This window comes from Pelobates fuscus, chromosome 6 (assembly GCF_036172605.1).
Source record: "Pelobates fuscus isolate aPelFus1 chromosome 6, aPelFus1.pri, whole genome shotgun sequence".
Lineage (NCBI taxonomy): Eukaryota > Metazoa > Chordata > Amphibia > Anura > Pelobatidae > Pelobates > Pelobates fuscus.
In genome coordinates this window covers 224822747-224847918 of record NC_086322.1, presented here as the reverse complement: position 1 = coordinate 224847918, position 25172 = coordinate 224822747, and the positions used below count along the sequence as shown (strand labels likewise).

The following is a 25172-nucleotide window of genomic DNA, read 5'->3' as shown; positions in this document are numbered from 1 at the left end:
CCAGTCACAGAAGTTAAGCTCACAGGTCTATAATTTCCAGGCAAGGATTTTGAACCCTTTTTAAATATAGGAACAACATCTGCCTTCCTCCAATCCTCCGGTACAATACCTGAAACAAAAGAATCTTGAAAAATTAAATACAGAGGTTCACTTATTTCCCCACTTAGCTCCTTAAGTACTCGTGGGTGGATACCGTCAGGCCCCGGAGCTTCATTTACATTAATTTTCTTTAATAGCTGTAGCACCTTGTCTCAAGTTATCCAATCACAAGTTATCTGCAAGTTTGTTGCAGCAATCATATGCATATCTCTTACCATAGGATCCTCATTAATATATACCGAAGAAAAATAGTTATTTAAAATGTCTGCCTTTTCCTGGTCTTCATTGACTAACAGACCCATCTCTGTTTTCAGTGTACCTACACTTTCATTTTTTGTTTTTTTAGAATTAATGTACTTGAAAAAATGTTTGGGGTTGGTTTTGCATTCTTTGGCTATCAATTTCTCATTTTATAGTTTAGCCACTTTAATTGCCTTTTTGCAAGTATTATTGTCTTCCTTATATCTTATATAGGATGCATCTGATTGGTCCGATTTAAATGCTGTGTAAAACAGTACCCCCTATGTACAGGTTTTATGGTGTTTTGGGAAGTTACAGGGTCAAATATAGCTTGTTACATTTGAAATTGAAATTCGCCAGATTGGTTACGTTGCCTTTGAGACTGTATAGTAGCCCAGGAAATAAATTTACATCCATAATGGCATACCATTTGCAATAGTAGACGACCCAAGGTATTGCAAATGGGGTATGTCCAGTCTTTTTTAGTAGCCATTTGGTCACAAACACTGGCCAAAGTTAGCGTTAGTATTTGTTTGTGTGTGAAAAATGCAAAAAACGCCAATTTTGGCCAGTGTTTGTGACTAAGTGGCTACTAAAAAAGACTGGACATACCCCATTTGCAATACCTTGGGTTGTCTACTATTACAAATAGTATGCCATCATAGGGGTAATTTTCATTCTTGGGCTACCATAGGGTCATAAAGGCAACGTAAGCAATCTGGCGAATTTTAATGTGAAAAAAATGAAACACAAGCCTTATATTTGACGCTGTAATTTTTTTAAAAAACATAAAACCTGTACATGAGGGGTACTGTTGTACTCGGGAGACTTCGCTGAACACAAATATTTGTGTTTCAAAACAGTAAAAAGTATTGCAGCAATAATATCGTCCGTGTAAGTGCTGTTTGTGCGTGAAAAATGCAAAAAACTTCACTTTTACTGGCGATATCATTGTTGTAATACATTTTACTGTTTTGAAACACTAATATTTGTGTTCAGCGAAGTCTCCCGAGTAAAACAGTACCCCCCATGTACAGGTTTTATGGTGTCTTGGAAAGTTATAGGGTTAAATATAGTGCTAGCAAATTAAATTCCCTATATTTTCCGCATGGGTTGTTAGGCAGGTCCCGCTAATTGTAATTAATTAGGATACCTAATTATGTAAAAATATTACATAAATATATGTGTAGAATTAATATATGTGTATATATATACATATGTGTATATATACGTATATATATATATATAATTTTTTTAAAATATTTGATATATACGTATATATTTATGTATATAAATATATATTATTTCGTTCTATGTGTATTTTGATGTATTTTTTAATATTTTATTTTTAATTATTTTTTTTATTTTATTTTTTTACGTATTTACATATTTTTTTTATATTATATATAAATATATATATATAACAATAATTATATATATATTTAATCAGTATCAGTCTACGTGTAATTTGATATTAATATATATATATATATATAATTATATATATATTAATATTAAAATACACCTATACAGTGTATGTGTGTGTGTGTATATGTGTATATATATACTTAGATCATATATAAATAATAAATATATATATATATGATCTAAGTATATATATATTTTTTTACACTTATTTAACTTATTTTAATTAGATTTTCAGCCAGCAGGGTGACTAACTGTCATTACAGTTAGTCCCCCTGCTGGCATTGCTGCAGCCAGCTATCCCGGCCATGTGATTGTGAGGTCCTCGCAAGGACCTCACTCTCACATGGCCTGGGGGGGCTGAAGAGGGCAGACATGCCGCGGGGGGCTCCCTGGGAGTCCCCCCAACCGCGATCGCCGGCGTGGGATCGCCGGCGTGGGATCGCCGGCGACCGGGTAAGTGAAAAAAAAACGGAGGGCGTACTATTACGCCCTGCGGCGTTTAGAGCCGCTTTAAAAAGGACGTAATAGTACGCCCTCCGGTCTTAAGGGGTTAAAGAAACAGTTTTGGTGTATAGACCATGACTTACTTTGAAGTTTCACTGCTCAATTCTCTGCTATTTAGGAATTAAATCACTTTTGTTTCTGTTTAGGTAGTCCTAGCCACACTTTCCCTGGCTGTGACTCACATGAAAGAAAAAAAGCATCTTAAATCAGACATATGTACAATAGATGAAACTTAAAGATTAGATGTCTCTTTACATTAAGTGTTTAGTAAGACTGTGTAAGAAACATGCAGGGAGGTTTGACAAGAGTGCATAAACAAAGGGATTTAACTCTTAAATGGCAGAGAATTGAGCAGTAAGACTACAGGGGCATGTTCTATACACCAAAACACCTTACTTAACGGAACAGTGTAGTGCTAGGAATGCCAAACTATATTCCTAACACTACAGTGTCCCTCTGCCTCTGTGCCTCTCCCTCAAATCTAAGGCGCATGCACGGTGAGCATGCGCATTAGGCCTTTCCCATAGGAAAGCATTGAATCAATGGTTTTATATGGTGATTTGTAGATGCTGGATGCCCTCATGCAAAGTGTGAGAACGCCCAGTGTCATTTCACTGAGTTAAACTCCGTGAAACTTCAGGAAGAGCCTTTAGTCGCTGTCTGGAAGAAATGGAAGTTTTGTTTCACATTTCCGCTTCTCTGTGCTTGTTCTCTATGCTGACTGCCAAGTGTACAAGACAGGCCATACAAAATTGTACCCACAGGGAGCTAAGATGGAGGCACCCAGTTGCAGGATAAAAAAAAGTGTGAATTTATACACTTAATTTTATTTTCCACACATCAGGAACAAATATTTTTTAATTATAGGAGTAAGTAAACCTATTATCACAAAAGCTATGAATGGTCAGTTACCCTTTAAGTATTCTATTAATAATTTGTGGTCGTGATAAATACATTGGCTGTTTTACCAATAAAAAAACAGTTTGAAGCATTAGGTTGTTAACTTTCTCTAAGGAAATAGATACTTTATTTTCCGTTGCATTCTTAAAAACACATTTTGTCTTCCTTTGTGACTCTGCTCATCTACAAATATACTATTCGTACAGATATTACAGCTACCAAAAACTGACAGTACTATGACACTGTCGAATAGCTCCACCTATTGGCAGTTTTGCACCATGCACAGAGTATGCAACAACGAGTGTTAAACGGTCACTTGTGTAACTTTTGTACATGCCTATAGCTATTAAGAGTCAGCTGTCGGTTGTTTCATTTAGTTATTTCTTTAAATCTCACTGGTTTTAATATACTAATTTATATGGGCTTTCTGACTGGCTGGGCACAGCCTGGGCAAAGTAAGTGAAATTAATTAAGTTGTGCAATGCCATACAAGTAGGCCCACATGGCACTTTTAAAGGAATGCCCAAGTACTCGTGTCTTTGTACGGCATTCCTATGTAGAGGCATCATGCGGCAGCTGCATCTCCCTGAATACAGAAAGTTGCGGAGGTATGTACACATTTGACTTACCTCTGAAGCATAATTCACCATAGTAAACCATTCAATAATATATATATTTTTTATTTTTTTTTATTCTTTATTTTTTGTCTTGACAGCAAAGTATCAATACAACAATGTTATGATATGACACACAGGTCAAAGATTATATTTGGAACATAGTATACAGTTTTCCTTTGTCAATAAAATTGGCAGTTTTTGCATTGTTGTTCGAGTGACGTATCCCTGCTCTTCTGAGTAACTTGGAGTCATGTCTGCTGACCAGGTTTTTGTAGTACAAACTAGATATCTTGTCCCTTCGCCTTTTATTATTGCATTTCCCTTGCACTTCTAAAAAACCAAAGCCCTACGGTAGCTCGGCTCCTCCCTTCTCTTTTGGGGCAAGATAAGAAAGAATTGAGGATAGAAAAGATAAAGACAAGAAGAACTTTAAAGTATCGGTGGAGAGTCGAATCTTATGGTCTCTGATGGTCAACATCTCTTGTAGCTATATTTCGATGAGGGCAACTTAGGAAAGGCAGATCCGGCGAGGGAGGCCTCTGGTCTGAGTAGTGTATATTACGTATTTGGCCTAGGATATGTCAGAGGGCCGAATATCAGGCGAGACGTCTACACCTCCCTGACTTTGTCCCCTTAATCTCCCCAGTCTCCAGCCACCCAGAGCTCACACGCTTTCTCATATGATTTCATTGTACCCCTGACCTGTGCCGTTAATTTATCTATGAGGTGAGTGTTTCAGTTTGTGTATTACTGTATCTATGGGGGTATTTTGGACTTGAGCCAGTTATGTACAATGGCTCATCTATCTGCTAGAGTTTTTGTTCTGCTCTTGCCCAATCATCTATTGGTCTGGACAGGAGGAAAACCCAGGGGTCCCGCTCCACTCGTCTATGGAAAATCTGGGATAAGAGGTTGCTTACCGATTTCCAAATTGACTGTGTCCTTGGGCAGTCCCATCACATGTAAGTATATGTACCCCTGTGTCCGTATCCCTTCCAGCATCGATCATCAGGGATTTTGTGCATGCCTTACAGCTTTACAGGGGTGATATACCACCGAAGCATTGTCTTATAAGACTGTTCTTGATGGATTATGCAAATAGATGTTGCTTCCTTTGCTTCCCATATCTCGACCCAATATGTGCCCTGCAGTGAAGTTCTCCTTATTTAATATTGTTGGAGCTTAGATGATTGTATAACAATGTGATGAGTCCCTCTTGGGGGTTTTCTTTGTAGCATAGTTTTTCAAAGAAGGTCATCCCTTTCTGGGCAGCTTCTTTCACTTGTTTTTGTTACCAAAGTCTTTAATCTGAAGGTATCTAAAGAAGTTGGGCGGTTTTAGGGTAGCCTTCTCTCGAACTTCCTCAAAGGTTACTATCCTAGTCCCCTCATTTAAATGGACTGACCGCCTTTTGTAACCCTGTGTATTCTAGGCCTTGGAAGTTGTGGGCTTTCATGCCCAGGGGGAAAGCCATGTTCCTTAGATATGGCATCATTGGTGAGGGTGACCATGTCAACTGAAATTTCAGTGCAGTTTTGTCCCAGACCCAGAGGGAGTTTAAGACCGAGGGGCAGCTAGTGTGCAGGAGTGCCCTGTGTTCCTTGGGTATCCAACTATAGAACTGCAGGAGATCAGCTCCCATCATTAGGGATTCCAGATCCACCCATGTACGTTCATCTGGGGTGGTGTACTATAAGCTGGGAAGACCTAGCCCTCCTTGAAGACCTAGTCCTCCTTGAACACCGACCTCCCCTGACTATTAACCACAAATTAAGTGATTTACTTGAGTGCTTTCCCTGGGTGGACAGAATTCGCATAACTGAACACACATAGAGATATGAACTACCGACTGGGGGGAGCATTCAGATTTGCAAGTAATTTTTATATGGTATCTCCAATGTGTGCCATGTCCGCCGCCGACAGCTATTGGGAGAGCACTGGATTTGCCAAGGGTCACCTTCTATCCCAAAAGAGAGCCATATTCGCCTAATATTTCTGCCAGTGCCTTCATAGATTATCTGGGTTGCTTTAGGGTAAGCAGTAAGTCGTCCGCATATCCTCATGTCACAAACTGTTGACCTCCTATTGTTATTCCATGGATGTTTTGATGAGTACATATAGCTTGGAGTAATTATTATATTGAAATTACGAATAACTACCGAGAGAGTGGGCAACCCAGCCTTGTTCCGTTGCTAAATGTGAAGGGTGTGTTCGGGGCACCCGGATTCCTGATCTGTACCTTGACGTTGGAGTACATTGCCCGAATAGTTGTGACTTATGACTCTGGGAACTCTAGGTGTGCTAATAGTTTGAACAGATTTGACCATTTTACTCTGTCGGACGCCTTTTCGGCATCTAGCGACAGAATCAGGGATGGTGTGTTTGTAGTGACTTGTCTCCAATAAGATTGATATTGCACCTAGTGTTTTCAAAGAGATGGCACCCCGGCACGAAACCCACCTGGTCCACCTGGACCCGGCATGTCAATACGGGGTTCAGCCATTCCGCTAATATATTTGCCAAAATCTTGGCGTTGTGATTTATTATGAATATGGGTCTGAAAATTTTGTGTAGTGGATCACCTTTGCCAGGCTTTGGGAGTAATACTATGTACAGTTGGTAATTTTTTGCTTCTTAGCAGGGATCACTGCCACTGGGCAGTACCCCCATGTGATTCAGCAGGTCACTGTGAGTTATTCCCCCTTCTTTTTTGCTTTCCCCTGGCTGGGGTCTCAGTAGATGATGTAGCCATTAAGTCTAATTTCTTTAGGATTCCAGGTCGCCAGAGGAAGTTAATGTAAGTATCTCCTCTTCTCTGGGGTACAACCGGAGAGCCCTCCTCACTCCCCATTTGTATTTGACTGACTGGTCCCTTTGCCTCCTGGCGATCCAGGCCAGCATTCTCCTCTTCTCACCATATATGGAAACTGAGCATTCTTTATAAGATACTTTCCCCAGTATTTCCCCAGATTGCGGTTTTCACTGCTATGTCTCTTGTGACTGCGATGGTGTCCCTTGGAGCCTCAGGTGGTACTGTAGCAGATTGCGGACTCAGAACACTGACACTATCTGTAGAGGGTCATTGCATCGGCTTGGACTTCCAAGAGGTCGGCTTCCAGATCTCCCTGATGTCAATCAGGAGCCTCTTGATATCCCTCCTGGTGGATGGAGCAGAGTCTTCCAATTCGGAGGACTGGTATGCTCTGCTGGCCTGAGGTGGTGTAGGCCATCTCTCTTCCTCGTGGGAATCTTCCAAGGTTTCCAGGTCACTCTATGCCTCGGGCACCATCTTGGAAGCCACTGTTGGTGTAGGCCTCTCAATGGAGAGTCTATTGTCGGCCATTTGTACTCACTCTGTCCATTTGTTGTTGTTTTTTTTCCTGTCATTCAGTTACAGAATAAAGTCCCGTTTCCCCCTTTTATACACCCCGTATACAGACCAACCACCTGGTTAGTTAACCTTTCTGACCCTATTAACTCGAGTGTTCTCCTGGGTGGCCACCATTTTGTGTGAGTAAATGCATGTGTGATAGGAGATGGCGGACATTGTTTCTCGCGAATGCAGGCAGCGATACTCAAACGTCGAACACTGGAACTCAAATCGGACAAACTATTCAGCGAACACCACTAAACTTGTACCGCCACCTGCTTCTTTCCCAAATACACCAGTAGAGCACTTTTCGGGCAAAAGATTCACACAAACAGAAAGAGCATTCATTTTTATGCCCACGGGAACCTCCAAACGGAGACCGGCCACAGCCTATTTCACCCTTAAACTATTTGAGGCTACAACCTCGTGGCTGGTCGGTCAAAACTTTACCCGGATGGCAATTCCGTTTAACCAAATGGATCCGAGAGCTATTTGGACAACTTGGGTGCTCAGATCTGGGCTCTCTGGGGATATACAGCGCTACGGAATTTGCTGGCACTATATCAATAACAATAATAATAATACTTGTGTGGGTTCCTGGGGAAATTTAATGTGTTTTGGGGTATTTTCTGTGCGAGTCCCTGTAACAGAGATAATTGAGTTACCGTTCTTTGACTCAATCATCTCCCAGACACAGGGACGTCGGTGAGGAGTTTGTATTGAAATGTATGGAGACCCAATGCTGGGGGTCTGTGTATTAATTGAGTGTATTTTGCCTTGACTAAACCAGTCTACTCCCAGCATTAAGTCTCGGCTAATGTCTGGGGGAAAAAAACAGCTATAATCACTGAAGACTGCACTGACTGAGATCAGGGGGAAAGAGCATCCTTGGCAGCGAAACTCATGTCCCTACACTAGAGGCGGCCACAGGCGCAGACTCTCTGTGCGTTTTTTTTTTTTTATTCTTGCACCTCATTGTTTCCTCTGGGGGCGGGGGGGGGGGGGGGGGTTATAAAACTGGTGGTCTCAGGTTGGATATTTTTGTGGCCTTAATCACTTTATTGTACTCACTGCTGTGGAGCAAATGTAAGGTTTTGCTCAGTCCACATGACTTTGTTTTAAAAAAAATTTATATCTGGATCTACCTTTTTTCACCTGATTAGAAAATATATTATCTTAGAAAATAAAAATGTAATAGTGTTTAATATTTATTATATTGTTTGCTTTTACCAACATGTTAGAGGCTTTTTCAAAGTGGATACATTTTTATTCCCTCAATACCAATGGGGAACATACAGCACTTTCATGCAGAGCGTGGAGATGCTGAACATAGTGCAGCACTGGACCAAAAATATAGTAGCCGTCTGAGTGACTGAGGTGTTACTAGGCAGCAAATTCTCTGGAAAGGCAGTGTTTACATTGAAAAGACAGCACAGACATGCTGTAGACACCAGAACTAGTGGTTCTAGTGACTACAGTGTCCCTTTCAGAATAGTTTGCTTTTGAATATAAAGTTTTGTTAATTAAAAAAAACAAAAAACTGGCTTCTAGACTCCAAGCAAATTTGTCAAGCCCTATACTACACTACATTTTGTCGTAGTCTCCCTCGTTTTACATATTTAAAAACCATCAGGTAAAGATGTGATATGGCACTGAGGATATTATATAAACTTTCATATCAGTTTCATATGGTATTTTTAGCCCATTTTACAGTAATGACCATTTATCTTATTGACTGAAACACAGTTAGGTGAGGTTGACCCTTAAGATTGAAAAAAATAGGTGTTTATTTACCAACCTCAAAATTCCCCTGGAATACCAAAAATAAATTTGGATCCACGAGGAGGCCTTAAAACTGTAAAATCTGGACATTGTTCACAAAATTTATTGATGTCCATATTGTTCAATGTAGCCTCTGAACAGACTTGAATAGCCCACAATTTCAAACCATTTTGTGCTTTAATTAAAATAATGCTGATTTTCCTGCTAGCAGTGCAAAATAGTTAAAACCCCTTCAGCATGAGCTGGTTTGCAGTCATATTTCTTAAATTGTCACATTGCCAATTAGTTTTTAACTATTTGCCTGCTGGCTGTTAATGTTGCCAGTGCTATTAGAGGTTATGAACTTATAAAACCTAAAAACGTCCTATAAGAATTCTTCTGTGCCGCTTTTGCTTTTATATGCATTAGAAAAAGTACGAAATCCAAAACAGAAAAAAAAAGGGGGGCAGTGCATCTTGGAATGCAAACCGGTTTTATTGATGACAGAGAAATACAACCATTTGGGGCATTACTCCTTTATCAATGCAAATACCCTTATGTTGCCAGTAACCTGATAGTCCAGATTGAACAGTTTTGCCAGCAAACTACTGGTGAATCTATTTTGTGAATTTTGCTTCAACTAGATTTAGAGTGAATCCAAATAAATATGTGAATCCTATATTTTAGATAGGATTTGCATATGCAAATCAGTGATTTGAAAGCAGACACCATATTTTTTGAAGGCAAATCTGTATAAAATGCATCCCAATTTCAGTAATTTTGTATCAATTCTGTGAATCTGATCAAAATTCAGACAGTAAAGAATAAACTCCACAGTCTTAAAGGAATACTCCATTGATTTTGTTTTACTTTTATTTGTAACTGTCTAGTATAACCCAAAGAAAAAAAGCATGTATTTTATTTTTTTAATACTTCATCTACACAATGAAGGCAGGTGAACTTTCACACTAAAAAGAAATTAAATCATACACTTTGCTTTACAGTCCTGCAGTTGGAACTTTACTAAAATATTCCTATGGATGGCAAAGATGAAAAAGTGTGTAGAAGAAAGTGCGTTGGAATGATGGTGAGCAAGAGAGAAAGAGCACGGATCTTTTGCCTAATAGGTTTATACATGATGTGTGGTACAGATGGCATTCTTGGGATTTTGATACCAGCAATGAATGAAATTATTGCAAGATTAATTCAGTTAAAAAAAAACAACATTACAAGAATCTGTCCGCAAAACTACTTTGTATTTAAAAAAAAAAAAACAGATAATGAAGAAAATCATGATTTTCAGTCTTAATCCAAACTTTTCTTTATTCCCTTTTGATAGTAGTTTTAGAAGTGGTAACACATTCAGAATCCCTGTTTGATCAAGCTAGAAACTATGTGGCCCTCCAGCTGAACACTTTTTGGTTTTCTCAGCATTGATTGTGAAAGTCTGTGTGTGTCTGTATGTATGCATGTGTATAACATTTACCCCACCTTGTGTCTGTTATGAAATCCAGATTACTTGGTAAGTGGTCGGACCTTCGGCACTGCAGATGTTGTGGATTATCTTCAATAAGTCTCTTACAGTTATAATGCGGACATAGCATCAGGGTGAATCGATCCACAACATCTGGAGTGCCAAAGGTTTCCTTCCCTGCTCTAGTAACTTTCCAGGAAGAGAGGTTCCAGACATTCTGACAATGTACCATTTTCTTTTAAAACTGCTCAGTTACTCCTCCAATGGCAAGTAATGCCCTCTCTATATCCAAGTGCATAGGAATTATGCTTTTAAAAGAGAATAAACTTGTTCTTGGATGTAAAAAAGCAATAAGTTTTTTTTTCTTCTTAAATATGGACCAAACACTGTAATTACCTTCCAGTGCACAACAAAGAAAATAAACCAGATGTTTAAATTGGGTTCACATGTTTTATTCTATGAGACACATTTTTGGCAATGTTGCCTTAATCTTTGCAACCACAGCCTTTTTAAAATGTGAGCCAGAACTAAAGGAACATCGGCAGGTTTTGTAAAATATGTTACTGGCCCCTGTAATTCTGACATGCTGTAAATAATCCATGAGGTTATATGATCTTTGGAGGAGAAAAAAATATACTATTGCGAGAAATAAAAAGAATTCCCAACATTAAAAAAAATTAATAAATGCAGGAATTTGTGGTGTTTTATGTTGCATTTAAAGTCACAGAACGGATTTCTGGAAGTTTAAAAACATGCTAGTCCTTGGTCCGTCTTCTTGCCCAAGGTGCAGAGTTGCATTTTTGTTGTGGAGCAATAGGTTGTGGAGAAAGGATTTCACACTCCAAGCTTATTGGCTTGGGTAAGGACAACTTTGAGTACTGGCATGAAGGCAGATGTTTCACTAAAGTTACTGGTTGTGACTATGTGGGTGTGGATATTTAGCCCTTCCATGTAGTTCCGAGACTCAATACTTCTGGCAATGTTGTGCAGACCTGCGATTATTGCAGGGGAGAGCTGAAACACAAGAAAATTAAATAAATAGGTGGTTAGGAGAACAAGGCTGATTTAAATTCATGTACGTACTTTTCAATCCAATTTTACTGACAGAGAAACACATTGAAACCGTCTCAAATTCCATCAACCCAGAGGCATAGAACTTTTAAAGTGTCATTTTTTAATGTGTCATTAAATCTGTCATGCCTACCATGTTGTGGTGTCACTTTAAAGTTAACCTGTACATAAAATTTAATATTAGAAAGATTGGCCCCAAATACATGACATCTCATTATTTTACATTTATTACATCATGTATCTCTATGACATTTACTCATGGCAACACACTGGCCTCATTCCCAGTGAACGGAATAATGTCCATTCCGATACTCCCTAGCCAGAGATAGCATCTAGGGTGTTACAGGGCTTCTTATGGGGGTCTATTCTGCTCTCCCTTGTCTGTCAAATCGCCGGCATTATGTTTATGTCAATGATTTGACTGAGAAGTGGGAGAAAAACTTATGTTTAAATATTTTTTTCCTGCCAAAACTGCTAGCACAATGTTTAAATAAAATTCCACCTCAACCGCATGAGTGAAAAACAAAGTAGAGGTATCCTTTAATTGTTCAGTTTAATTTATACAGTGAGCTAGTTAGTAAGTGCAGAGCTGAAAAGTCTAATATTTTATGTAATTTGATCTTACTGCAGTGCAGCTGGCATAGTGTGGAGAAAGTGTATAGGAAGTGATAAGAATATTATTTCTTTAAATATATACACTTGCTCGTGATTTCATCAGCCTAAGAAGAATCAGTTTAAGACAAGGAACTGTAATACTAAATTTTATCACACACACAAAATAAAATGCCAGAACATGTCTCTATTATAGCTTCTGTATTGCTGGGTGAGGCAACAGGTGACTGATCTCCACATTAAACCAATAGGAGTACCCTCTTCAGCCACCACCCAGAGAAGAGGCCATTACCAGTCACAGAGACTCTGGTAGCTATAAAAGTGAAATTGTGATTTTATAACAGGACAGGAGGCTTCATATTTTGCATAATCTTTCTTTACTAAAACTCCAGCAGCACAGGTTTAACAATAAAGTTTAGTGAAAAAAACATTGCCATAGGGTATAAAAGGCCCTTCCTCTTGCATCATTCCCTCTTTCTTTGCTGCTCCAGTCAGACAGGTCAGAGTATTTTATTCTCTGCTATTGAATTTACATTTACACTGTCAGAGTGTCCTTTCTCTGCTCATTCTTACTATTGAATTTACCGTACATTTACTCTGTCAGAGCTTCCTTTCTCTGCTCATACTTACTATGGAATTTACATTTACACTGTCAGAGCTTCCTTTCTCTGCTCATTCTTACTATGGAATTTACATTTCCTCTGTCAGAGCTTCCTTTCTCTGCTCATTCTTACTATAGAATTTACATTTCCTCTGTCAGAATCTTGTATTCTCTGCCCATTCTTACTATGGTTTTACATTCACACTGGGTTTGATGGATTGTCTCTATATTTGATTATCACTATTTATTTTCTTAAATTTTTCCCTTTCTCCCCTATATCCCCACCTATACTACCTTTGCTTCCCTCTCACTATCTCCCTGTTATTCATTTCGCGATCGCGGCAAGTTACCACGATCGCGCTTATCAAACCAGGGACTGGGGCATTGGTTAGGGTCAGCGGGAGGGGGAGTGTTGGAATCCGCGTTACCAGCATTAAGATTTGCACGCGAACGGCGGCCATTTTGGGTATCGCAGACCGCGAGATCCAGGGCGGACAGCCACCTTCCCAGACCGTGATTCACACGGTCTGGAATGCTCTAATTTCTCCTACAGGGTTTTTCAAGAGGAGCTGTGATATACATAGCACCATGTGTATATGTGTGTGTGTGTATATATATATATATATATATATATATGTATGTGTGTATATATATATATATATATATATGTATGTGTGTATATATATATGTATATATATATGTGTGTGTATATATATATATATATATATATATATATATATGTGTGTGTGTATATATATATATATATATATATATGTGTGTGTGTATATATATATATATATATATATATGTATGTGTGTATATATATATATATATATATATATATATATATATATATATATATATGTATGTGTATATATATATATATATATATATATATATATGTATGTGTGTATATATATATATATATATGTATGTGTGTATATATATATATATATATGTATGTGTGTATATATATATATATATATGTATGTGTGTATATATATATATATATATGTATGTGTGTATATATATATATATATATATATATATATATATATATATATATATATATATATATATATATATATGTGTATATATAGATGTTTCACAATGTATTTCATGCATTAGGTTAGCTCAATGGGCTAATACACTAGCAGTACACTGTCCATATGTTATGGTTCACAGGTTCTATCCCCACTGAAGTAGATAAAATAGGAATCACCTATTTGGGTAACCAGAGAATGTATTCACGATTTTATAGCTTGTGATCTATTATTTTCGGTGTATTTTTCGTATCCACGCTGGCGGGCCGCAACGGCTAGCCGCCCTGTCGTTTTGGCGCGAACGGTGGCCATCTTAGATCTCGCACCTGCAAGACCCAGACCGCCATTTGCGCCCCTAGCGGTTATGACTCACACGTTGGATATGTATAGTTAAGTATTTCCATTAAACAATAATTTACTGTGGAACATTGCTGATAACAAACTGCACTGTACATTAACCATTACACGGCTGCAGAGTGTCTATACAGAGGTGACCCCTCTCAGTTGGGGGTGAACCTCACTGACGCTCCTGCCAATACCATAACAGGAGTGACCACCTACGCTGGGTGACCCCCAAGCTGAGCCATACAGCACTCGGTACAGGATTTATTCAGGAGTGACCCCCCTTTCAGATGGGGTGACCCCCCCGCAGGCTCAAAGAGACATAGCGCACGCAGTTTCAACATCCTGCCATACACTAACAATATGACTCTATGCAGTGAATATCGGACACCCACACTACGACTGGGGTGATCCACGCACCTCCTTACCAAGGAGTGAGGAAATTGCAAATGTACAGGCTCCACAATTCATATATTGTTGGGTGAACCCCAAACCAAACAGGCCCTCCACCCTTGACGGGTGCGGCCCACTTATACGACCGCTCATCCCGGTCGCACAGAGGGTGACCCCCTCCTCAGGCCACTCGACCCCTTGCGACCTGAGGGTCTCGGGTCAGATAACACTGGGTGACCCACAGTCATTAGTGGAAGCCGACTGTACTACTACTCACGTACTTCAGTACCTGACATTCTCCTGTCTTTCACAGAGAGGAATACTCCACTACTTCATGTTGAGTGACTCACCACCATCTGACTTCCAGTCAATGATAAATTTGGCGGTGGCTGCCTCAGTGGAGAAGGCTATTTCCACTGGTGCAGATCCCGAAAACAGACACCGACACCGCAACGGCCACTGAAACGGAAGACACTGACTTCCTTAGAGAAGTCCCCAGAATAAAACTATCCAAACGTTATTTTCTGGGCACGTTATTATTGGGGTGACCCCCCTTACTACTGGGGTTACCCCCACACTCAAAGATGTGCATTCACTAATGGGTTACTGTGCACTTTATTATTGGGGTGACCCCTTTATAGGGGGCGACCCCCACAGGCTCAAGTGTCACAGTGCAAGCAGGCTCATCCCCTGCTATACAATTAAGAGTCACAGTACAAGCAGGCTCATCCCCTGCTATATCATTAAGAGTCACAGTGCAAGCAGGCTCATCCCCTGCTACATCATTAAGAGTCACAGTGCAAGCAGGCTCATCCCCTGCTACATCATTAAGAGTCACAGTGCAAGCAGGCTCATCCCCTGCTCTACAATTAAGAGTCACAGTACAAGCAGGCTCATCCCCTGCTATATCATTAAGAGTCACAGTGCAAGCAGGCTCATCCCCTGCTATATCATTAAGAGTCACAGTGCAAGCAGGCTCATCCCCTGCTACATCATTAAGAGTCACAGTGCAAGCAGGCTCATCCCCTGCTCTACAATTAAGAGTCACAGTACAAGCAGGCTCATCCCCTGCTATATCATTAAGAGTCACAGTGCAAGCAGGCTCATCCCCTGCTATATCATTAAGAGTCACGGTGCAAGCAGGCTCATCCCCTGCTATATCATTAAGAGTCGCAGTGCACGCAGGCTCACCCCCTGCTATATCATTATATGTATATATGACTCTATGCATGGTACCCACAATACGACTAATGTGATCCACATACTCCTCACTGAGGAAGGGGAAACATTTTGCAGTAATCAGGCTCCAGCACTCGTCTGCGGACTTCTTTGCACTTTATTATTGGGATGAACCCCTTTACTACTGGGGTTATTCCCCCACTCGCAGATGCGCATTTCACATGGAACTATGGGCGGAGGCGCTCTAGGTGTCCTAACACATTTACACATGTACCTAGACCGTATATATAGATATATATACTCAACAGACGGAAAGGTCAACAGACGACCTCTCAGTCAAGACTTTCAGCCTAGGTTAATTGCAGTGGCAACCTCAATGCAGACAACAATCCCCAATAGACTGGGTCAGGGTCTTGCAGAGACTGTGAACCATGGTACCCCATCTGCCTATGAATTCATGAGCTACTAGGCCCCGGGCCAAGCACCCATATACAAGTGCAAGTATTCCATCACGGACCCTCCAAATAATTGCATCAAGCCTGGGTACAGAACCTCGATGTGCCGGAAAGTTATCCAAACAACCTATTAAGGAAATCTCCGGAGACTCCACGGATTTGACCGCCGCACGGTCAGACAACACACAGAGATAGGGGTTGCCAGGCCTTCATCCGCGATCCATACAATTGTAGCCACAAAACCTAGGACAAGGAGACTGCGTGTTCGACTCCGGGTCGCAGGCCCTCACTCACTTTACCCCAACAACAGAACATTACTGAGAAACAGCTATACTCTTACATTTCTCCGCTTTCAACGCTCTCATGGTGTAACCATGGCCAGCGGTCTACCTTGTTATGAAATAAGGAAGCTACCTCTACTCGAGTAGGGAGACTAGAATACTCCGGATGGCCGACGGATAGGACATAGGATTCCTCTATACTCCTGGGCTGAACGACCCAGTAGGGTAACTTAGCTCCATGAACTAATGCTTCATCTGGATACCATTGGGGGTCGAAGTCCACATCTTCCAGTACCACCCCTCTATGGGTACTGGAGGACCACAAATCTCACATATGAGGAAACTTATACTTATTTCCAAGAAGCGCTGGGCATTCGCTCCAGACGTCACTGATTAACTCAGGGATAATTTTATGCTCACAGTAGTCGGGAGACTACCATCCTGGCACCATCCTACAGCTTCCCCACACCTAGGTGGGTTCAATCATTCGGATTGGACGGACACATACCCATCCAGGATAGTCACACCAGGGACCCATTTGTCCATTTTGTTTTTTCATCGATGGGACCAAACGAATCAATTCACATGTCTATCGTTAAGGTATGACCCAGGGTACCCAAGAAACTTTAGTAACCGGTCATGGCGCCCTTTGCCACAAGGGAATCCACTACCTCACCTATCTAGACTACAAGACGTTACTTACTACACACGTAATCGACAATCAGTCTCTAGGGCTGGAAGGCTCGCTGCACATACCCCTACCGAAGAACCATGATCTGGAGAAGAGACGGCCGGCGTCGAGATTACCGACAACCTACAGCTAGCCTGGGACAGATCCGATAGTTGTATTCTCCTACATTTGGACAATATCTCGGCAACCGACTACACAAAACACCTGGACGGAGTCTGGTATCGGACTCTAATAATATCGGAGGACATTTACCATTTCTAAATTACATGCAAGGTTACCCTACGACTAGGGTTCCCTCAGGAGATTACCTATATCACGAACTGGGCTTCGTGACAACAACTGACAACGGGACTCCTTGGTCACCATCGCATCACGGAGATCTGGGTGACACGCACCTCGCCACTACAGCAGAATCGAAGGGGCTCCCCAATCCTATTGACTCCATTCTGGGCTATCCACTGCTCTTCCACTGTCTCCCATCTTACGGACAATCCACAAGATACCATCGGAGACTTTGGCGGCTCACGTTCCACGACAGGACTTTTCGTATGCTGCGAGGCATCATACGCTCCAGAACCAGTATCGGAATACACTCGGTTATGGGTCTTAGTTGTGGTTCTCTCTCCTACGGGTTTGTCCTGTGGATTTGGATACTCACTCAAACTAACCCTCGAGGAATCTCACAATCGAGACAGCCTCTCTCTCTCCCTTTGTATACTATACCTTTCACACCAGTTATGGCCACCACCTTACCGAGTAGGCAAGTTGACCATTGCTCATATGGTTGCGGTGATCGATTGGTTATCGGTCATTCGGGTCATGGATGCGTCTTAGACATCCACGACGCATCTTCCTTCGCCGATGTTCATTGGCCGGGTCACGAGAAGAGAATTTCAGGGTGTTCTACTTCCTCGGACTCTTCACACATCCTGTGTTGTTCCATAGCGTTAAAAATGCAAAATATGAAGCCTCCTGTCCTGTTATAAAATTGTAGATTATGCTAACACAATCTTAATTTTATTAAGGACAGGAGGCGGGTATTTTCCCACCCTGCTTTTTCCCTCCCTAATTATCATTCCTTGGGTTGTACTTCAATAAAAGATTTGAATTCAGGGTGTGTGGTCATCTCTTTATTACGTGGTTTATTTCATATCACATCTTGAAATTACTACTGCTATCTGTTATGATTTCCTAATACATTTTGACTATATTAATGTCTCTATCATAGCTACCTATTTCGGTTAAAATATTCTGGTCTCATCTGATAAATTCCTTTTACGTAAAGTACTACGGAATAAACTGGCGTTTTATAAACAGTAATATTGATTATGCTAATAATAATAATAATGAGGACAAACAGTTCATTTCCAAATCCCTTTCACGTCTTTTCAGTTTGATTCTTATTCATGGATCAATACATGGATCGTCTTCGCACTCTACGACAATCTTCCAGTTGGGATTTGGATCATTTACAGTCTGATTCTTCGTCGTTATCATTATTTATTGTAATAGCAGGATATGTTTATGATTATCTCGCACCAAAGAAAGAAGAAATGATGCAAGAGGAAGGGCCTTTTATACCCTATGGCAATGTTTTTTTCACTAAACTTTATTGTTAAACCTGTGCTGCTGGAGTTTTAGTAAAGAAAGATTATGCAAAATATGAAGCCTCCTGTCCTTAATAAAATTAAGATTATAGGTACACTGCGCTAGCATAATCTACAATTTTTGATCCAGAATTATTGTGGAAAATAAAATGGACAAACATTAAATGCAGCATTGCACGATTAATAAGGGCAATGTTGCAAAAAAACATATAAGAAATTACCCATAAAATTAAGATATTTGGAACTGCATGTAATTTTTTTTTGGGGGGGGGAGAACCCATAACGAAGATATTTGGAACTGCTAGTGTAATTAATTTTTTCACCAATTCTCTGTAGTATAGCATTGGACTATTAAACATTTAGCGCAAAGAGACATTTAGGGTTAAGTGAATGATATGATTTGAACAAGTCTGGTAGCATAAGCGTACAAATACAATTGAGCAGATAGAAGATTTAAAAAAAGAAGAAGAGCAGACCTAGTGCTCTAAAAAGAAAAAGGCAGTGACTGCAGGGAACAGAGAGGTAAACAACACTTACCGTTTGCTCTCTTAGCTTGTCATACAGGGACTCCAGACGCTTGTTTGCTTCATCCAACTTCCTCTTTGTTTGCTGGTAAAATAAAAAAATTAAAAATCACTGAAAATTGCTAATTTTCTGATCCAACTGCTGAACACAGCAAAAGAAAAATGCTTTTATAATATCCCACTTCTGCAAACCGTTGCGGATTGGTTAACTGGGTTATGCACTGAAGTGTGAACGGTCACAAATTAAATTTAAAATTTCAGTCCAAAATAGCCAAACTGAAAAAGGTGACTTGTAAACTTTCCCATTTCAGCCTCAAATTCACTGACTGTTCATATTGTTCAGTGAAGACAGACCTATCACAATAAAGAGATTGGTGTGCCCATTTGGTTCAGTTACCCTAGGTCTGGACCACTATATAGATTATTTTCTTTTCTTTTCACGGTCTGCCCATCTAGATGACCTATGGGAACTAACAGTTCTCCTGGCCTTCTAGGTCTGGCGACTGTGTATACATGCTTTTTATTTTACATGGGGCCCGATTTGTATATACATAATGTTTTTCCATTGAATATTTTATATCATATGGGTATCTTTAAAAACATCTTTAGTAGCCTCTATATATTTGGACACATTGTATATTTATATATCACTGTCATATATTATTACAAAACTTGAAAACAATACATGAGGTTTATTTATATATAATTTGATGTTTAACAAGGATCTTGTTTGTATTAGTATATGTTTGTTATTTTCGATAATCTCTTTTTTGTATTCATTGTACATGGATTCCTATGATATAAATGACTTACTAACCTGTCATATAACATAAGTAGATGTGTGGTCATTGGGTAACTATCTATAATGCAAACATTGAGTTACATTGTACCCGAATACATAATATATTACTTGCTAAATTAACAGTTTTAGTTCACTATGGGCTTCTAAGGGCATTTTGGGATGCTATCATCTGACAGGAAAGGATATCTATTTGGTTTTTGAAAAATGTTTTTTTGCCTTTTTGCACAAGAAATATTTGTTTGCATGGTGACACTAGAACGCCCAAATGGGATCTATAGGAATATGACCATTGTGATATTTGATACTCATATTCCACAATTTAATAATGCACGCAGGTGTGTTTGTATCTTTAATAGGAGTCTGAAGTAATTACCGTTTTTAGCCCCTTGCAGCATTAATAGCCGGATTGGATGTTGAATCAAGGCGGGACGAGTACACTCAAGCGTGCTGTAGCGCTTTGAACTTTGAATTCTAGTTTTGGTTACTGAGAGCTACATCCGAACTAAGCGCAGATGCAATGGTGTCACAGTTGAGGGCGATTCTAAATATACCACTCTTATCTGTGAAGGTCAGGGTAAACAGGCCTTTATAGGGAACGTAATTAATTTCAAGTGGTTGGGAACCCACACTTTATTCAGGCACTAGGAGCTTTTTATATTCCAGGCTACTTAGATACTGTAACCAACATGTGTGACACCAACAATCAACTAGGAACACATCTAACCCACTCTGTTTGTTTGAAAATAATTAAACCTTGCAACCATGCCTTTATAATTTATATAATCATGTGTAGCTCAAAGTAGTCAGAGAGAGCGCGTGTGTATTAACCAATGTCGTAGACACTTTTATTTATATAGGAGGTATGGAATATTAGGAACCAGAAGCAAGATGGATGCTGCAAAAGCAGTTTTAAATGAGTCTATAGGGTCAGGAACCTAAGCATGTGTTCCTGACCCTATAGGGTTAAAACCACCATTTAGCCACCCTGGTCCCCTCATGCCTCCCTAAATCAAGTAAAATCTTACTTGTATCCAAGTCTGCAGCTGCTTATTTTGCCCCCATTTCCTTTAGACCTGCCTGCTGATTACTGCCAGCAGAAGTGGTAGCCTGATCCAATCACAATGTTTTCCCATATGATTGGCTGAGACTGACAAACAAAGCCCTGGCCAATCAGCATCTCCTCATAGAGATGAATTGAATCAATGAATCTCTATGAGGAAAGTTCAGTGTCTGCATGCAGAGGTAGGAGACACTGAATGTTTGGATGCATCTTAGGAAGGATCTCTAACAGCTATCTGAGGAGTGGCCAGTGAAGTTATCATTAGGCTGTCATGTAAACACTGCATTTTCTCTGAAAAGACACTGTTTACAGCAAAAAGCCTGAAGGTAATGATTCTACTCACCAGAACAAATTCAAGCTATAGTAGTTCTGGTGACTATAGTGTCCCTTTAAGCATAAAAACTGAATATTTATTAGACCGTGTCACTGCATAGATTTAATTTACATATTCCCGAGAGGAATATTTATTAAAATTTTCATCTTAGAGAACATCTTTTAAGAGCTAGCTTGAAGGGAATGTTGTCAAGGCTTTCTCAGACAGTTGAGCACTAGTAAAAACATCCAATGTATTACATACCTGGTCAATGGCAGAGGACAAACATTTTTGGATAAGGGCTTCAAATGTGCTTTTCAGGACAAGATGCTCTTCGGGAATTGGATTCTTTGTGATTTTTTCAGCAGGCAAAGAGTGGATAGTCTGCAGAATAAATAAATATATACTTTTTACATGCACACTTTAAAGTAACATTCAAAACGGCAAACAGAATAGTTATCAATTTAAAGCAGCTCCGTCATCAAAAATAAACCTTATTTAAAGGGACACTATAGACAACCAGACCAGTTCATCTCAATCTATTTGGGTGACTAGAGTGATCTTTCAAATGAAGCCAGCATAAAATGCAGTAATACAAATGTTGATTCAGGATATGGCTACACAATACCTATTGAAGAAGGGAGACTTTTATTAAAATACAAATGAAATATTTGTGTATATATAACCTGCATGGTGTTTGCAATGGGTAGTCCTGGATGAGCATCCACACTGGGCTTTGAAGAATCAAGGTGTGCTACTGGTTGTCCGACATGAGGCTGCATGGCTGGGAAAGGATTAGGAGCTCCTGGCTGCCCTGAAGGTACCGTTGAAGGCTGAAATGGTACTGATGACACAGGAGGTACAGATGTTGGAACCTGCTGCTGCTGAGAACGTGGGTCAGACACAGGATTCATTATTGGAGCGGTGATTGGAGGAGGTGGCATGTAATTCTCTAGTACCTGCTGAAAATAGTTACAAATAAACAAGTAATTTAATGAGACTATTAGTACTTAGTAAAAAAAAAAAAAAAAAAAAAAAAAAACAATATCCATCTTAAAGGAGACTTGGAAATCAAATCAAAATCCTTTAATTAAAGAAATTCCAAAAGAATAATTGAAACAAAACTATTGCATTGAGCAAAATATATTAATAAACAAATCACGTATTATGTTAGGCACCCACCCATGGCAGATATGCTTTAATATTAAACATACATTTGCCAGTTTTACCAAACAAGTTACATTTAGCTTTAAGCTTTAGAAAACCAGTGAAGAGCATGGGTGAAGTAGGGTTGAGTAGGTCAAAAAATCAAAGACAAATGAATAAAAATAGCAGGAGCTGTATCGACAAGATTGCTTCTCAAGTTACAGTCAAATGCTTCATTAGAAAACCAAACCCCACCCCACCGTCCAAACAAAATCAACTCAAAAAGCAATAGATATCTACCGGAGGACAATTAATCTGCATGTTAGACTGTGTGGCAGCATCAGTCACCCAATACATTTACAAACACACTTACACAAGAATGTGTTTGTTAATTGAAAAGCCTGGTATTAATCCACTTTTAATAGTCAAGTACCTTTTTCTTAGAAGTTCTGCTCAGTGCAGGTGGGTCATTCCAACCATTCTGGGGTCCTGTAAGAGAATAGTGTTAGTTACGGAAATCTAAATTGGTACTCCAACACGGTTATGTGATTTGTTGCCATGCTGCACAATTTAGGAAAAATAAATGATAATTAAATAAAACAGAAATTACAACAAACAAAAAAAGCATTATTCTGGCATAGCATTATGCCACAATCAGTTTGTTCTTATGTGATTTTCATTCTAGCATATGTTCAGTTGGAATGGCATAGTGCCACCAGCAAGTAAACAAGCCCGTTTTCTTAAGATGTAATTATATTAAGGAAATTTAGTATTTCTGTATTATTAGAGATACTCATTGCAAAATCTGCAATAGTTCCGTTGTAAGTGGTGCTCTCCATATATATTTATACAAATCGTTTAATTTTTAATTAGTAGTTGGATTCAGTTTGGCAGAATTGGATGGCAAAATTAAAATTTGTTTAAAAAACTCCAAAACACCTGTTTAATAATTTTGATCAACATCTATTAATTTAACTTTAAAGAAAGAGTAATGAATATATTCCCTGATCATTCATTCCCCCTCCCCCCAAACCCATAAATCTAAAAATGCATTACTCTGACTTTAGGATTGCTTTTGATTTCAGATATGTTGATAAATGCACTGAGGTACTGTTACAAGACACACAAAAAATGTATGGCTTATGTGGAAGCACATTTCATTCTATTATGATGTTTACTGATCACAGCACAACGTGTTTTTTTTTTGATTTTTTTTTTAAGCCTAATCTTAAACTTCAGGCTTTTTGAGAATGGTCTGCAGCATATTTAGAGACAATATGGTGAAGGTAGGTAGGAGCCAAGTACCTTAATAGCTAATTAACTATAAGCCACATGCTTAATTGAGGAACCTGCCACTCCACTTCAAATACACTACAACAAAATGAAAGATCTGAACACTACTAGCATGCAGTGCTACCGCTTTCAAATAAGCCACTGGTTTGGTCACTTGGACAGCAACTAAGTAACAGAAAAAAGAAAAAAAAAAAAAACACAGAGCAAGGGATAGAAGAAAAACAAAAGACATGGGGAGCAGAGTTGTTTAGTTTTTTTTGTGCACATTATAATTATACATGCAGTTATTTTGTTAATGCAACACAAAATGTGCACCAATTTTTCTGAGGTGGAAAAAAAATGAAATAAAAATATATGTAATAGCAGTGTAAACTGAAACAAATGTATAAATAAAACTGAATTTGTAAATTGCATCTGCGGTTGGATTCTGTGCGTGCTGCAGTAAATGTTCACCTTGCAGGTAAGTCGCCATATCTTGAACAGAGAGATATTCTGCAGATGAAATGCAAACGTAATTTAGAAGACAAGATAATGAAGCACCCTTATTTATCAAGTGATGCGATTTCACCTGCGACAATAGAACTCGCTGTTCACTGCAAATTACAAATAAGAATGGGCCTGCAGCTGTCCGAAATCTTCCATCAATATGACGCAACACGGGGCTGACCGGTTACATTGTTTATGGTATTGTTTAGAGATCTCCAAACTATGGCTGTGCATAGATTTTCAAGAGATTTGTCGTCATTTTATTAAGACAATTATTGAATCCTAGACTAGAAGGAGGATTTGGAACTCACAAAAGGTGCTAAGGCCCTTCTGGATTCTTTAGATGGAGTTAGCTTGGCTATACCAATTCAATAGGTAGAAATTTTAATACAGACTTTAACTTTGGCGTTTGCCCACCGGATTACATTGCTGATACCTCTTTACATAGTGATAAACAAACGTTTAACATTCAGATCACAAACCCCTTTTTTCAATATTCAGCAAGGCACCCCTTAGAATTGCTTTGAGGTAGGAACCTCAAACTGGAGGATATATTCTGCCCTCACTCACTTGCCAATTACCTACACCTCCATCTTCCACGCTGACTGGTTATTAACTCTGTAATAACTGGTTATATTTGGACTATTGTGTGCTTTCAATTTATTTTTACAATAACATCATTATTTTGACAATGGTATTGATTACTGTTGGACTGTCTGATTTATTGCTGAACCTGTGTCGAATATATAGATTATTTTTTTTAAGTTTTAATTTTATTCTAGCTACAAAAAACAAAAACAAAAGGTATCACTAGGTGACAATTATGAAAACACAATTGGCTAAAGTTACAGAGATCTTTAAGAGACAGGGTGTCTGTGAA

At 39.2% G+C, this 25172-nt stretch overlaps 1 protein-coding gene across 8 annotated transcripts in view; it reads right to left on the bottom strand.

Moving 5' to 3' along the window:
• Window positions 1–10823: 10823 nt before the first annotated feature.
• The window catches only part of SEC31A (SEC31 homolog A, COPII coat complex component), a 61929-nt gene continuing 47580 nt past the window's right edge, over window positions 10824–25172 (bottom strand). For 3 of the 8 annotated variants that reach the window (XM_063458784.1, XM_063458789.1, XM_063458792.1), the window contains 6 exons: window positions 24260–24298; window positions 22947–23002; window positions 22054–22329; window positions 21632–21751; window positions 19206–19277; window positions 10824–11407 (listed from right to left, as the gene is read on the bottom strand). In XM_063458784.1, coding sequence (XP_063314854.1) covers window positions 11228–11407; window positions 19206–19277; window positions 21632–21751; window positions 22054–22329; window positions 22947–23002; window positions 24260–24298 — 743 coding nt within the window. In that variant the 3' untranslated portion in view covers window positions 10824–11227. The remainder of the gene's footprint in view (window positions 11408–19205; window positions 19278–21631; window positions 21752–22053; window positions 22330–22946; window positions 23003–24259; window positions 24299–25172) is intronic. The other 5 variants (XM_063458786.1, XM_063458790.1, XM_063458787.1 and 2 more) reach the window with 3 other exon arrangements.